The sequence below is a fragment of the Galeopterus variegatus genome, unplaced genomic scaffold (genome assembly GCF_000696425.1).
Source record: "Galeopterus variegatus unplaced genomic scaffold, G_variegatus-3.0.2 Scaffold137, whole genome shotgun sequence".
Classification (NCBI taxonomy): domain Eukaryota; kingdom Metazoa; phylum Chordata; class Mammalia; order Dermoptera; family Cynocephalidae; genus Galeopterus; species Galeopterus variegatus.
In genome coordinates this window covers 186,033-199,721 of record NW_007726248.1, presented here as the reverse complement: position 1 = coordinate 199,721, position 13,689 = coordinate 186,033, and the positions used below count along the sequence as shown (strand labels likewise).

The window sequence follows — 13,689 nt, the reverse complement described above, 5'->3', positions numbered from 1 at the left end:
TTATTATTGTTATTATCATCTGACCCCAGGGAACCGCTCCTACCCACTTCCTGGGTACGCTATGAATCTTGTGCCTTCTCCCCTCTCTCCTTTCCTGTCAAGCTTCAACCAATGCATGCATGAATGAAACAATACATGGAAAGTTCTCGGTATGGGGCCTGGCACATAATAAACGCTAAATAAGTAAGAGCTATATTTATTGGGTTTTGTTTTAATGTAATAAAAAAGACTTGGGTTTGAATTGTAGCCCCATCTGCTGACAAGCTGTGTGTCTTTAGATGAGACATTTAACCTCTCTGAACCTCAGTTTCCACATCTGTAAAATGGGATAATAACACCTATGTAGGGGATTTCTGTGTTGGTTATGGTGGGCTGCAGGACAAAGAGACTCCAAGATTGCAACGCTTGGCACAATGAAAGTTTGTTTCTTATGGATGCAAAGAAGAGCCTGAGGTTGGAGCTGGCTCCAGCCTGTAGTCCTATGGGCCAGCCTTGCTACTGCCTCTTGCAGCAACAGAGAGAGCAGCAGCATTTGCACAGCACTTTAGTTTGTGTGAAGGCAGGGTGGCGATCCTGCCCACCTTTGTCTCTCCACCATGCCATGCTCATGCCTCGAACTTGGCACTTGTCACCGCCACCTGGTATTATGGTCATGCATCAAGCCATCCTCTCACACACCATCCCTAGGCTGGGAGCTCCTGGAGGGCAGGCAGGGATGGAGTCCCCAATGCACCCTCCTCGCCCAGCCTGGGCACAAGCTGGCATTGTGTCTGAGGGCTGGACTGGCATGGGGAGGTCACACTCTGACCACCTGTCCTTCTTGGCTTTTGCAGATGGGAGGAGGAACTCGCCAAACGCATGAACCTTGAGACCATGGTGGAGACGCTGCAGGAGGTAAGAGTCCTCAAGGTTCTCATCAGGAGAGGCACACAGGAGAGCCATGTGGCCAGGGCACAGTCTTCATGGGCAAAGCTGGGAGGCAGTTCCCAGCACAGTCCCTGTTCTGCGTTTCCTCCTGCTGCCTCAGTTTCTTCTCTATGGAGCCCAGAGGCCTCTTCTGCATCCTTTACTTTAGAGCTAGGAATAGACCAGCCTAGTGTCACAGAAAAGCTCAGATACAGGAGTTGAGAAGCCTGGGCCCAAGTCCCAGGGATGCCCCAGCTTGCTGGATGACCTGGGGCCAGTGACTCCCCTCTCTGGCCTCTGTCTTCCTACCTAGGGCTGGCACTAGGTAGTCCATAAGCCCCTGGTGCCCCAGCTAGCAGGTCCCCTGCGTTGGGGCAGAATGCCTTGGAGAGGGGGTGTGTAGGCATGACACCAGGAGGGCTCCCAGCCCAGCAGACTCCCCAGAGCATTAAGGACCTTCCCCTCGCTGCTCTGGCTGGTAGCTCTGCATTCTGGACCTGCAGTGCACCCTAAACAGCAAACTTCACCTTCTTGGCCTCTATTTTCCTCTCCATCAAATGGGAACATGAGTAGTGACCCCATGAAAAGACATGAAAAGTTCTTTCAAAATTTCTAAAAAATTGGGCCAGCCCATGGCTCCCTTGGGAAAGTGTGATGCTGATAACACCAAGGCCATGGGTTCGGATCCCTATATAGGGATGGCTGGTTAGCTCACTTGGGAGAGTGTGGTGCTGACAACACCAAGTCAAGGGTCAAGATCCCCTTACTGGTCATATTTAAAAAAAAAAAAATCTAAAAAAGTGCTTTCTGATATTTAAAGCATTTACCTTCTAAGAAAGTTAGAGATAGATTGAAATAATTGTCAATGTATAGAAGGAAAAGGATGAATGCCCCCCTTTCATGACAAAAGTATTTTTTTCTTTATAAACGTATCATGTTGTGGTCAAATAGTAGGAAAATTCAGAAAAGCACAGAGAAGAAAATAAAATTACCTCCAGTTCTACCTTCCACAGGTGATAAATTGGTGTGCAATCTTCCAGTCTTTTCTGTGCAACACACACCTACACCCTCTCGATGCACATGTTAGGTTGACATACATGATGTTGCCATTTTTAAGACCAGAGATAGTCAAATACCTTCAGTTTCAAATGGATTGATATTTTAATGTATTGAGATCACTTGTTACATTAACCTGTTCTTTTCCTCTTAACATCTGCCACAGATTTTTCCATGCAATAAATAATCCTTGAAAACCTGTTTTAAGCAGTCAGCAGGGAAGCCAGGCAGGGACGAGGTCCTTGGCTCCCTTCGCTGGCATGCAGGCGCCCAGCCTGGTTGGATATCCTGCCTCTCAGGATGCCTGGTCCCTCTAAAGCCTCCCCCGTCTCTGTCCCCGCAGGCGGCGCAGGAGGCTGATGCCATCCAGGAGGAAATGAATGAAAAGATCGAGCGGCTCAAGGCCGAACTGGTGGTGTTTAAGGGGCTCATGAGTGACGTAAGTGCCACCTGCCATCATCCCAGGTGTTGTGACCTCCCCCCACACCTGTCATGCAAATGCTTCATTCACTCCGAGGCTCCAGAGCTCAGCTTCTAGTTAGAATCCTGGCTGGCTGCGTTTGACCGTGAGGATGACGGATGCATCGGAGACCGGGCGCCCTTCTCCCCGCCACCTCCCCATTTCCGCTTCCATCGGTCTGAGTAGAGATGCATTAATCTGCTGCTTAACCCATCCCGCCCTCCCTGGGGGTTCCACTGATTGTCTGTGTGTGTTTGCTCTGACCCCTTCCCAGCGCGCCTCAAAGAGGGTGGGCCCGGTGGGGCCACCGTGGGGCACAGTGGGGCAAATGGCAGCTTGGGGCCCAGTGTGGTCTGGTCTGTGCCAGCCTCAGAGGCTCTGTAGTGGCCTTCAACAGTGTTACTTTGTAGGGTCAGGAAAGGCCAGTGTGCGTGTCCTTTTGACAATCTGGGCCCCTCTGAGTAACTACTGGTTGGGGGAGCTGTTGGCAGCAAAGGTCTCCTTGCTGCTGGGGACCTGGGTGTCCTGATGCCTTTGAGCAGCAGGTGGTATGTAGACAGAGCCTGCCAGAGAGAAAGAGCCTGAACATGGGTGGCTCAGCCTGGTGTGGCTCCTGCTGCTGAGGGGCATGAGGCTGGGTGTGGTTGGAAGAAGCCTCCAGGGACCTCAGGTGGAGGCCACCTGGCTTCCCCTCACTTGGGTCCTAGACGACCCCCCGCTGCCAGAATAGGAGGAATCCAGGAGAAAGACCTGCCTTGGCAGGCACTGCTGTGTGAGGAACAGGTGGGGCATGCGGGTAGGCAAAGAAGGAATATCTTTCAACAGTGGGAGTGGTCTTTCTTTTTTTCTCTGCTCTAACAAAATCAACACTGACTCTGTGTCTGCTGAGAGGACGCCTTCCAGCCCTTAGGGAGACCAGCACACAGAGTCTCACACTGTCCGCTCGATGGGTGCCGAAGCCCTTAACTCCTGAGGCCCCCACGTCCTTCCCTACCCTGAGCAGTGCTGACCCAAGCCTCCACTCCCAGGAAAAGTTCAAGGCTCCCTCGTACTCTGGGGGCCTCCCCACCTCTCAGCCCAGCCCCTCCTGCTTGCTCCATCCCTCACTCACGTAACCCCCTGCTGTCCTCCCTGCAGCCCATGACAGACCTGGACACAAAGATCCAAGAAAAGGCCATGAAGGTGGACATGGACATCTGCCGCCGAATCGATATCACGGCCAAGCTGTGCGATGTCGCACAGCAGCGGAACTCGGAAGACGTGTCCAAGATCTTCCAGGTGACCAGCTCACCAGCTGCCACCCCCACCCCCCAGAGCAGCCCTGGCTCCAGCCCTGCCCAGCCAACCCGTTTCCCTCGACAACCCGCTCACTTCCCTTCCTAGAGAGGTAGCATTTACCCGGTGCTCTGGCCTCCCCAGGGAAATGTAGAATCAGGGACTCATGGGCTCATAAGCCCATCTGACTCCACCATCAAGCCTGACTGCTTTGTCCTGTGGCTGAGGAGACCGAAGCCCAGGGTGATGTGATATGCTCAGGAAGGAAGTGGCAGAGTTGGCTAGAACTCAGGTCCCCTGATCCTTCAGGGCTCGGTCCACCAGCCTACACAGTGTCCTCTGCCCCGCTGCCTGCCTCTTCCTCTGGGTGCCAGAACCAGGCATCATCTCCACGGTTAGGGAGCCCTGGCCAGGCTACTGGGAGAACTGCAGGAGCTGGCCTGGGCCCTGGCAGACGGGTCTCAGAATTCAGAAGAGGAGTGTTGGCCTTTGACTATTTTCTGTTACCTCCAAAGAGTCTCTTCACACCCCCCTGACCTAACGTGCAAGTGTGGGTGCCCTGAGCAAAGGTGCCGGGTTAGCGTTGGTGAGGCTGGCCTCTGAGAGGCCTTGGGGGCTGGTCCAGCAAACTGAGGGCACACACCATTCTCCGAAGGCTGCTTCTTGACTTTTGGGTGTGGTTTGGCTTTTGCTTGGGCCCAGGGCAGTACGGTGCATTGTCGCTTTATGTGTGTGACTTTGGACATAGATGGCGTCATGTGGGCCTCCCTGGGGCCCTTTCTCCACCTCCATGCCTTCTTGCTGCCCCTGTGCTGGGAAGCAGGGGAGACCGAGGCAGCCTCTGTTTGTTCCTGTCTTGTGTGCTTGGAGTAGAAGCTCGGTGAACCTTGGGCCACGTGTCCATTGCTTTTGCATGTGAGCAGGAAGGCTCTGGGAAGCATGGAGTGGTTTTGGCCATGGTGAGGGGTTCTCTGTCTTCCTGGCTGGCTCTGAGACATCCCAGGGGACTCTGTGCTCCAGTCTGGCCCAATGCTCTCCCCAAATCCTGGGGCTGCTTCTTTGTGAAGGGGTGAGGCCTCCTAGGGCAGGGAGGGTCCAGGCCATCTGTGTCCTTCACTCTGCATGTGTCTCACCTCACGCTTCCTGCTAACGCCACCTGCTTCTTAGAGGACCTGCGCATCTTTCCCAGCAGTGGCTGGCTCCAGCCACACTCCATCCATCCCGTGGGATGCTGGCTCCCTTCCCAGTCTACCCCTACCCTCCATCCCAGCCAAGCCCCCCAGTTACCTTAATCTCTTTCTTCCCCGTTCAGGTGGTCCCCAAAAAGAAAGAGCGTAAGGTGACTTCGGATGATGACATCTCCGAGCAGGAGGGAGAGGTGAACCGGTTCTCAGATGACGAGGTTGGCTCCATGAACATCACGGACGAGATGAAACGCATGTTTAACCAGCTGTGAGTGTCCCTGCTGCCCCTGCTGGGCACTTCTCTCTGTTGCCCCAGATGGCTGGGACAGGGCTGGCCTGGGCTGGGGCAGCCTTCAGATAGGTTTTGTTGGTTAGCACGGTGCTCTTGAAGAATTTGGGTTCATTTTCAACATTTATCATTTGGGGAGTTTCATATTTTCAGTCTCTCTTGGAATATTGATAAGAGCAGGCGTTGCCGGGCCCCTGGCATAGTGGAGAGGGTGGGTTAGCGGCTGCTGAATCTGGGCCCGGTGGGCGCTCTTCTGCGTGCTGCCATCCTTCCCCCTAAAAAGGGGTGAGAGGAGAAATTTGCTTCAGCTCAGTGAGGGGGATGGGGGGGCTGTTCTTGCCCATGGCATGAAGGGGCTAGGCTGTCCCCTGGGCATGTGTAGAGTGTCTGATTCTGATGACTCCATGATCCAGAGGGCCCATGGTAGTGGTGACCATATTTGTGGGCTATTCTCAATCAGGCCTTCGATGGATCCACTCCTCTAGTCTGCCTCTGCTGGGTTGGCTGAGTTGACCCACGCATGGGTCAGAGGAGGGCTCCCGAAGTTCCCTGAGCATTGTCCATGCCAAGGGCACTTTACAAACGTCATTTCACTGACGCTCAACCCAGGAGGTAGGGTTCTCACTCTCCTTTTGTAGACAAGGAAACTGAGGCTCCGAGAAGAGAAGCCACATGGCCGACTGCTCAGACCTGGGATTCAGACCAGGCCTGTCACTCACTGTGGTGTGCCCCCACTGTGCCATGCTGCCCGGGGATGGGGGTGGTCAGAAATGGGTCAGAGCTGGCTGGTACCAGCTCTTGGAAGCTGGTTGTGTGCATGTCTGTCCACTCCCTGTCCAGTGATGTCACAGTAGTAGCTTAAAATTTGCCACTGTAGGAAGCTGGCAAATGCTGCCAATCAGGGCTCCACTCCCCCGCCCCTACAGACAGCTTGTTTACAGCACCTCGCTGGGTGTAGTTGGCTTGGGGCAGGAATGACATTGTGGCCGTGACCTTTTCAGTGCCATATTCTCATTCCTGATCCATCTTTACTCTAAGCCATGTAGTACCCTAAAGTGGGATGAGGCAGGGGAAGAAACAGGTGCAGCTGCGGGCATAGGATGACTTCTCTGAGGGTCTTGAGTCACAGGGCAGGGCTGGGACTTGGTCTCTGGGGTCTGTCTTTTCCCCAGCCCACTGGCCTGCTCTCTCTCTGGAGTTCCTCACAGTTGGGCCCCTACACTCTGAGAACTCTTTTTCCCAGTCCTGAGGCTGGCTTAGTGTTACACAGCCCAAAGATCACACCACCCAGCCCCTGCATCGTACAGATGAGGAATCAGGCCCATGCGAGAGGGGCACGCAAGGAGTTAGCACAGAGCCAGGCCCCTCTTCACGGCATCACTGTCCCTGCCCTGGTCCCCTTGCAGCTAAGCCAGGCTGACTCATAAGGAAGATGAGGAGGCAGGGGCAGGAGTTGGAACTGGGATAGGGATGGGAGTTCCTTTGCCCGATATTTCCCTGGGTCTGCCATTCCCTCGAAACAGAACAAGATGGGGGCTGTATTGGGGGTTTACTATTTGAGGGTGATGAGGAAACCCCTTGATTCATTCATCTTGGATATCTCATATTCTCTTCTTTGGCTGACAAGAGGGGCTGTTGAAAAGAACTACTGGTTAGGTATAGGTTTTCTGAATGTTGCTCTGAGCATTTCTGAGCCAGAGCCCCCAGGCTGGGTTCATTTGGTTGAACTAAGGGCTTCTCTGGAGAAATCGCAAAGTCCCCAGGGAATTGTTAAGCTGACCAGGAATGGAGTGGGCTGCAAAGGGGCACATTCTGAAAGCCAAGTCATGGGCAAAGGCTCCTGTGTGTAGAAAAAGCATTCAGATCAGTCAGGCGAGAACATGCTGCAGAAATGGGCGCCTGCCTGTCGACAGATCTAAATTGGGTACAGTATCTAATTAGATTTGTCTGTTTGTAAAGTTGCCCAAGTTAAAGAAAAACCCTCTGATCCCTTTGATCACCCCCAAGCCCCCACTCTGTAGTTCTAAGCAAGGCCACACTCACTCCACCCTGGGCGGGGCCCTGACATCTCCCCAAGCTGGAGGCTGCCCCCACCCCCCGGCCAGTTGTAGTGAAGTCTTTGAATAATGCACCCATGTCAAGGCTGTGTTTTGATTTGATCCAAATCAGTTGCTTGGGCTTCAGACCAAGGAGAAGAAGAGGAATTTGCTGCTTTCTCTGCACCGGGGCCAGACCTGCTCCTCAGCTCAGCCCCACCTTCCAGATTTGTGAAGGGTGGGGGTGCCTCTTCTGAGTCCCTTCCCTTGTCTATCTTCCTTTCTCTTTTGGCTCCCGGTCCCTCAGCTGGAGTTTCCTTGAGATTCCAGAGGCTGGGAAGGAAGTGAAGTCAGGAGTTGAGTATGTGATGCGGTGACGGTTGACCCCAGGGTCCCCGGAGACGTGCCTCCCTCTCCAGCACCTCCCCCTTCCCCCTCCCCCAGTTCAGGCTCCCACAGAAACTGCTTTTTGGTGAGGAATCTGCCCGGCCTGACTCTAGGGGGTGCTGTAAGCTGCTTTTTACCAGAAATGCTTTCGCATTGGGCCGATCCAGTGATTCCCAACCCAGTCCATCGCATGGTGGTCGGGAGCAATGCCCTGAGGATCTAGGAAGGAGTTGAAGGAGGGAGCGTAGGCAGTGGGGAGAGCCCTGGGATGGGAATCTGGAGATGGCATCCACACCCTCCCATGCCAGTGATTTGCTGGGTCAAATGATTTAACTCCTACGCACTCAGCTTTGCATTTGAGTAGTGGGTGTGCTGGGTGGGATGATGTTTAAAGTCCCCTCCAGTTGGGATAACCAGTGCATCTTGGCAGACCCCTTAGTCCCAGGCAAACCTGGATGGTTGTTCACCCAGATCTAGCCAATCAGGAGGCTCTGAAATCACTTAGGTTTTGAATTCAAATCCATTTTCCAGCATGTAATGGTCTAGAAGGCCACCCAATCCCTCTGAGCCTCAGTTTCCTTACCTGTAAAATGGGAATAATAATTACGCTTACCTCACAGGATTGTTTTGAGGGTGGAATTGGTTGCATTTTAATATATACTTAGTGACCATCCCAGTGCCCAGCACACAGTGGGTGCTTGGTGATGTTTTCATGGGGAGGAAAAAGATGTAGAAAACAGAAGATCTGGCTTTCAGCCCCAGTTTCTGCTACATGCTAGCTGTGTGGCTTTGGACAAGTGACTTATTCTTTCTGAGCTATAATTTCCTCGTCTGTAAAATGGGAATAATAATATCAACCTCTCCCAGTTGCAGAGAACATGATATAAATCATCTTGTGCAAAGTAGCAGCTCAAGAAATACCTGTCAAATGAATGAAAAAAATCACAAGATTGGACTCAGGAGGAAAATATCTTTAGTCTCCATTAAATCCTGGCACCTTAAAAATATACATTTTAAATGGTACAAATAATATATATATACATTCTTCATTTTAAAAGAGTTAAACTCTTTTTGGGTAAGGCCAGTGTCCCCTCTGGCTACCACCCCTGTCTTTTTTGAGGACAGCCTTGTAGGTGTATACCCACTGAACAGCTGCTCCTTTGTGTCCCCTGAATGGGCCCCTGGAGCCTGCCTTCTGCTCACTCATGCCCTCTGGTGTCACCCCTCTAGGCGGGAAACCTTTGATTTTGATGACGACTGTGACAGCCTGACTTGGGAAGAGAATGAAGACACGCTGCTGCTCTGGGAGGATTTCACCAACTGCAATCCAACCATTGACTTGCAGGGCGAGGTGAGGCCAGGGCCTGGCTTCCCAAAGCCCGGGGGTTGGGGGGCACCTTGTTTCAATGATCCCTCATCCTGTTCTTCCCCTGCAGCCCCCACCACCCAGCTAAATTGTCCCCTTTGTTCTGTTTCTCCAGCAAGAGGAAAACTTGGGCAACTTGATCCACGAGACTGAATCCTTCTTTAAGACGAGAGACAAGGAGTACCAGGAAACGATAGGCCAGATAGAGGTGAGGTCTTGGGCCGTGGAGTCCACTAGTGAGGCTCCCCTGAGGGCCACACAGTTGAGACCCCTGGGAATCAAGTGCCCATGTGGGCAGGGCTGGCAGAGTGGGGGAGGGACAGGGTCAGGAGGCCTACCAATTCCCTGCCTGGTGCTGGGTGAGTCACATCCCTCTTAGGGCCTCAGTTTCCTAATCTATAAAATGGGGATGGTGATCCCTGTATGTCCCAGAGAGGTTTATTTTTTAATTCAGCTGAGATGATAATCTCCTCATAACCAGAGCTGACATTGAGTGATATCAAGTGACACTAACTAAGCACCGAGTACACCCTCCCAGTATCCTTATCTCTACTCTATGCGGTAGGGACTGTGCACCCATTTTATGGAGGAGGAGATGAGGTTGAAAGAGACCATGTGACTTGCCCAAGGCCTCACAGCCAGGAAGCAGCATTGAAGCCAGTTCTCTCTGGTGCCAGAGGCTGTGCACTTGACCACTTCTATAAGTGAGAGTTACTGCTGTTATCATGCTGGAGAAAGAGAAGCCCAGTACTGTCCCTAGAGGAAGTATCATCTGGTAGAGGAGAAGGGTCAGAAACATGCAAGAGATGATGTGAGGATTTTTTCTGATTAAGTCCACCATGAAGAAGCTCAGAGATGCTGAGCATGGTGGAATTATCAGAACTCCATGGGACTTATCAGGGCAAGCTGCGTCTGGGGTTGCTAAGTAACCACTCCCCTTTGACCAGAAGTGGTTCTAGAGGTGATGGACCAGTGTGCAGAGAGTAGAGGGTAATGGAGGTTGATGTCCTGAAGCAGAGTCCTGAGGGCCTGATGTCCAGTGGTGGCCTTGATGGTGTCACCGCTGAGGAAGGGAGGAGAGAGGTTGCTGAGGGCTCTGCCTTGAGGATGACTTGCCCTCCCCTGGGTCCCCCTTGGTTCCTCCCAGCTGGAGCTGGCCACGGCCAAGAGTGACATGAACCGACACCTGCATGAGTACATGGAGATGTGCAGCATGAAGCGTGGCCTGGATGTGCAGATGGAAACCTGCCGCCGGCTCATCAAAGGCTCCGCAGACAGGTACCCGGCCTGCCCTACCTGGGGACTCAGCAGTGGAGTCCTTGGAACTGCAATTTATAGCCTGGCCATGTTTCATCTTCCCAACCCATCTGTCTGTCCCTCCATCCATCCACCCATGCATCCAGGGAATATTAGCCCACCTACTATTACTATGTGCTGGATGGGTTACATATCCAATCTCATGTAACTACTGCCACAAACCTGCCCCCCAGTGATTCAGCAGATACTTGTCAAAGGCCTCCTATGTGCAAAGCCATGGGGATGCAGTAATGAGCAGATCCCCTACCCTCTTGGAGCTTAAGCCCCATTTTCTGCTGACTTGGGGTGGGGTGGGGTGGAGGAAGTAGACGGGGCATCCCACCATTGCTGATTAGGCTCCTATTGGGAAGGTATTTCCCTTTCTTTCCCATATGCCATCCCAAGGCCAGATGTGCCTGTGTCTGGGAAACTGACATGCATCAGGCGTGACACAGACAAAGACAGAGCCCCTGACTTCAGGGCACGCAACCTTGTTGGGGGACAGATGCGCTGGTAACAAAATGAGATAATACATGAAGAATGCTTGGCGTAGAGCACAGATACACATAGATTGTAATTGTCTTTCTTATTATGACTTTGCTGTACAAGAGGGAGAGACGCTCTGTGGGAAGCACTGGGGGCAGGGGGCTCAGCTTAGCCTGCTGTGCCTCTAACTCACTGAATCCCCCAGAACCCACTGCTATTATCTCCATCATTTAGACGGAGGAGCAGACGGTTAGTTAGGCAAGTTGACAAGGTTGCCCGAGGCCCCCAGCTCATCTGTGATAGAGCCAGAATTCCAGGCCAGGGCTGGTGATTGGAGGTTGAGAACCAAGCTCAATCCATGATCCCTGCTCCCACGCTCGGGCTTTCCGTTTAGAGAAGCTGGTGCATCCAGACCAGTTAGAGGCCAGGGCAGGGGGCCCCACGAGGTCTCAAGAGCCATGTGCAACTTATGAGCTTAGGGGATTCTGAGCAAGGTGGAGCCAGGTCCGGGTTTCAGGGCAGTACCCCCTCTGAGGGTCGATATTACAGGAATGATTGCTCAGCCCTCCTGCTCCTTGGCCCGTTAGGGGCCCCAGGCTGCTCCTAAATGTTCCCCTTTCTCTCTTACTTTCCAGGAATTCTCCGTCCCCCAGCTCTGTGGCCAGCAGCGACTCAGGAAGTACAGACGAGATCCAGGATGAGTTCGAGCGGGAGGCAGATGTGGAGCCCATGGTCAGCTGATGACCGAGGCCCCATGTGCCTGGTGGTCTTGGTGACGGGGTTCCTGCCCCGCTCTCCGCATGGGGCCAGGAAGGCTCTTCGGGGTGGGGCTTAGGTCCTCATCACACAGACTTCCTGCGCCTTCCCTTCTCTGGAGGCCCCGAGGGACTGCTGCTTCCTTCCACCTCCCTCCCCCAGCACCCCTTCTCCACCCACCCACCCACCCAAGGAATGGTGCTGTCAATTTCTATTGTTCTCCACTTTACAAACGCAGACTTCTGTCCGGACGATGCAGTGTTAACTGTGCCTTCTCCCTTAAGCTGAGCCACTTTGAGCTCCAGAGAATTATTCCTAGCAGGTGTTTTTATACAAAACTCTAAGGTGAGGGTGGGGGCCCCGGGCGTGGGATAATGTGGTTTTCTACCCTCCCACCTGCTCCTCTGATTGGCCATGAGCTATGCCCTTCCTTCCCGTCTGCCAGCGCTGACCTACCTGGGGCTGGGGATGGTCTGCCTTCCCCGCAGGAAGCAGCCACTTGCCTCTGCAGCCTTTCCAGGCCTGGGTGGGAACTTCCCTGATATTCTTACTCACTGAAAGAAAAGATGGAAGGAAGGGAGGGAAGACAAATTTTTTTCTTTTTGGATCGAGTGGCAAAGTGGAGGGGCAAGGCACCGTGGGGGCAGGTGGAACCTCACTGTGTTTAAACTACTATGCAAAAAACAAACAAAACAAAAGCAGCTTGCCTTACATCATTGTGGGAGGTAGGCCCTCTCCCAGACTTCTGGTTCCCATGGCCCCCCTGGGGCTGGGAGGGAGGCCCAGGTTGGGATGGGACCATCTCTCTCGCAGCCTCTGAGGGTGAGCACTGACCGGGAAGGGGGTGCGGTCAAGGTTGGTAGCGAGGCCTGGGTTCCTGCAAGGCCATAGTCCACCTGACTGCTTGCTTTCTTTGGGACCTCTTGGGGTCGGGGTGAGGGTGGGGGTTCCTTTCATTGCCCTAATGACTTGATGTTCTCCCTCCCTCTCCAGCCAACAACAAGGGGTTCTAGGTCTGTAATTTCTCTGTGAGAAAGTCTGAAGGGGTCAGGCCTGCTAACCACCCCCTCCCCCAGTGGAGCTTGGATTGGTACTGGCCTACTGTCATCTTGGTTCTCCATGGTGCCGCAGTCGCCCGCTACTTGGCCACTGGTGGGGAAGAGACATTGGAAAGGGAAGGGGAAGGAGGCAGCAAGGGTTGCTGGCAGATTGGAGGTGGCTTGAGTGCGCACTCGAGTGAGGACCGTCCTCGTTCTGTTTGTGGATGTGCATGCAAGCCTCTTTCTGTAAATCACTTGACTGACCAATAGGGGGGCGAATCTGAGCCAGTATCTCCCCAAGACTTGAGTGGCTTCAGTGGGCCTGAATTGAAGGGCAATGTGTTGAGACCACCCACCAAATCTCAGCTTGGAGCCAGCCAAGCAGGCTTTGCTTTTTCTTTTTTAAACTTCTTTTTGAACCCACCATGGTGGGGATGAGTGCTGATTTTTGTTTTCGTTGGCCTGAGAGCTCCCTCTGGAGGTCAAAGCAGCAAAGTGTGCCCAAGGACCATGAACCCCCTCACTACAGGCTGCCTGTGTCTGCAGGCAGAGGAGGGGACGCTGGGTTTGAGTGGGATCGTGGTCCCCTGTCTTTCCTCTCCTGGGCACCATCGACCTTTCAGGGCCTTTTCTCTCTTCCATTTCCCCCACCTGTTTTGTAGTCTTAAAACCGTTGTACAGAATATTCAGACACATGTATAGAGAGAGACAGAGAGAATGTTAGTGACTGTGTGTGATGTAATTTATCAGAATCTGGTGGCATTTATCATGAGTTTCTTCCCTTGTTTTACTTTGTTTTGTTTTGCTGGGAGAACATCGCACTGGTTCTCTGCAGCAGTCTGGCTATGAGGCTTCCATTGCCAGTGTCCCTTGTTAGCCAAGCAGTCCCTTTTGGCAGGTACTTGGAAGGACAGTGATTTTGGAAGAGAAATAGCTCCTTTCTCTCCTCCTCGCTGACCCTTGTTCTAAAGGTTACAGGGTTTAAACATACCTGATTATTATTGTTATTGTTGTTATTGTTGTTTTATTTTTATTTTAACCAAAGGTTATCAGAGCTAGTTGGGCTTGGACCTCAGCTGCTGAAAAGATTTTCCGTTTCCATGACGGCAAGAAAATGCCGTATCCAGGGCTGAGGGAGGTTTGGAAGTCGGG

The 13,689-nt window shown here is 52.8% G+C and overlaps 1 protein-coding gene across 1 annotated transcript; it reads left to right on the top strand.

Moving 5' to 3' along the window:
• Positions 1-836: 836 nt before the first annotated feature.
• On the top strand, positions 837-11,482 carry IFFO2 (intermediate filament family orphan 2). Its single transcript, XM_008589472.1, has 8 exons — positions 837-894; positions 2,306-2,401; positions 3,560-3,700; positions 5,010-5,149; positions 8,824-8,944; positions 9,075-9,167; positions 10,107-10,237; positions 11,377-11,482. The coding sequence occupies exons 1-8, from the start codon at positions 859-861 to the stop codon at positions 11,480-11,482; spliced, it is 864 nt and encodes a 287-aa protein (XP_008587694.1). The 5' UTR covers positions 837-858.
• Positions 11,483-13,689: the final 2,207 nt, after the last annotated feature.

Bases quoted from the DNA above. Each gene is read 5' to 3' on its own strand.
- IFFO2 (XM_008589472.1), top strand. From the start codon at position 859: ATGAACCTTGAGACCATGGTGGAGACGCTGCAGGAG. The intron at 895-2,305 runs GTAAGAGTCCTC...CTGTCCCCGCAG, and splicing joins TGGTGGAGACGCTGCAGGAG to GCGGCGCAGGAGGCTGATGC. The intron at 8,945-9,074 runs GTGAGGCCAGGG...CTGTTTCTCCAG, and splicing joins CCATTGACTTGCAGGGCGAG to CAAGAGGAAAACTTGGGCAA.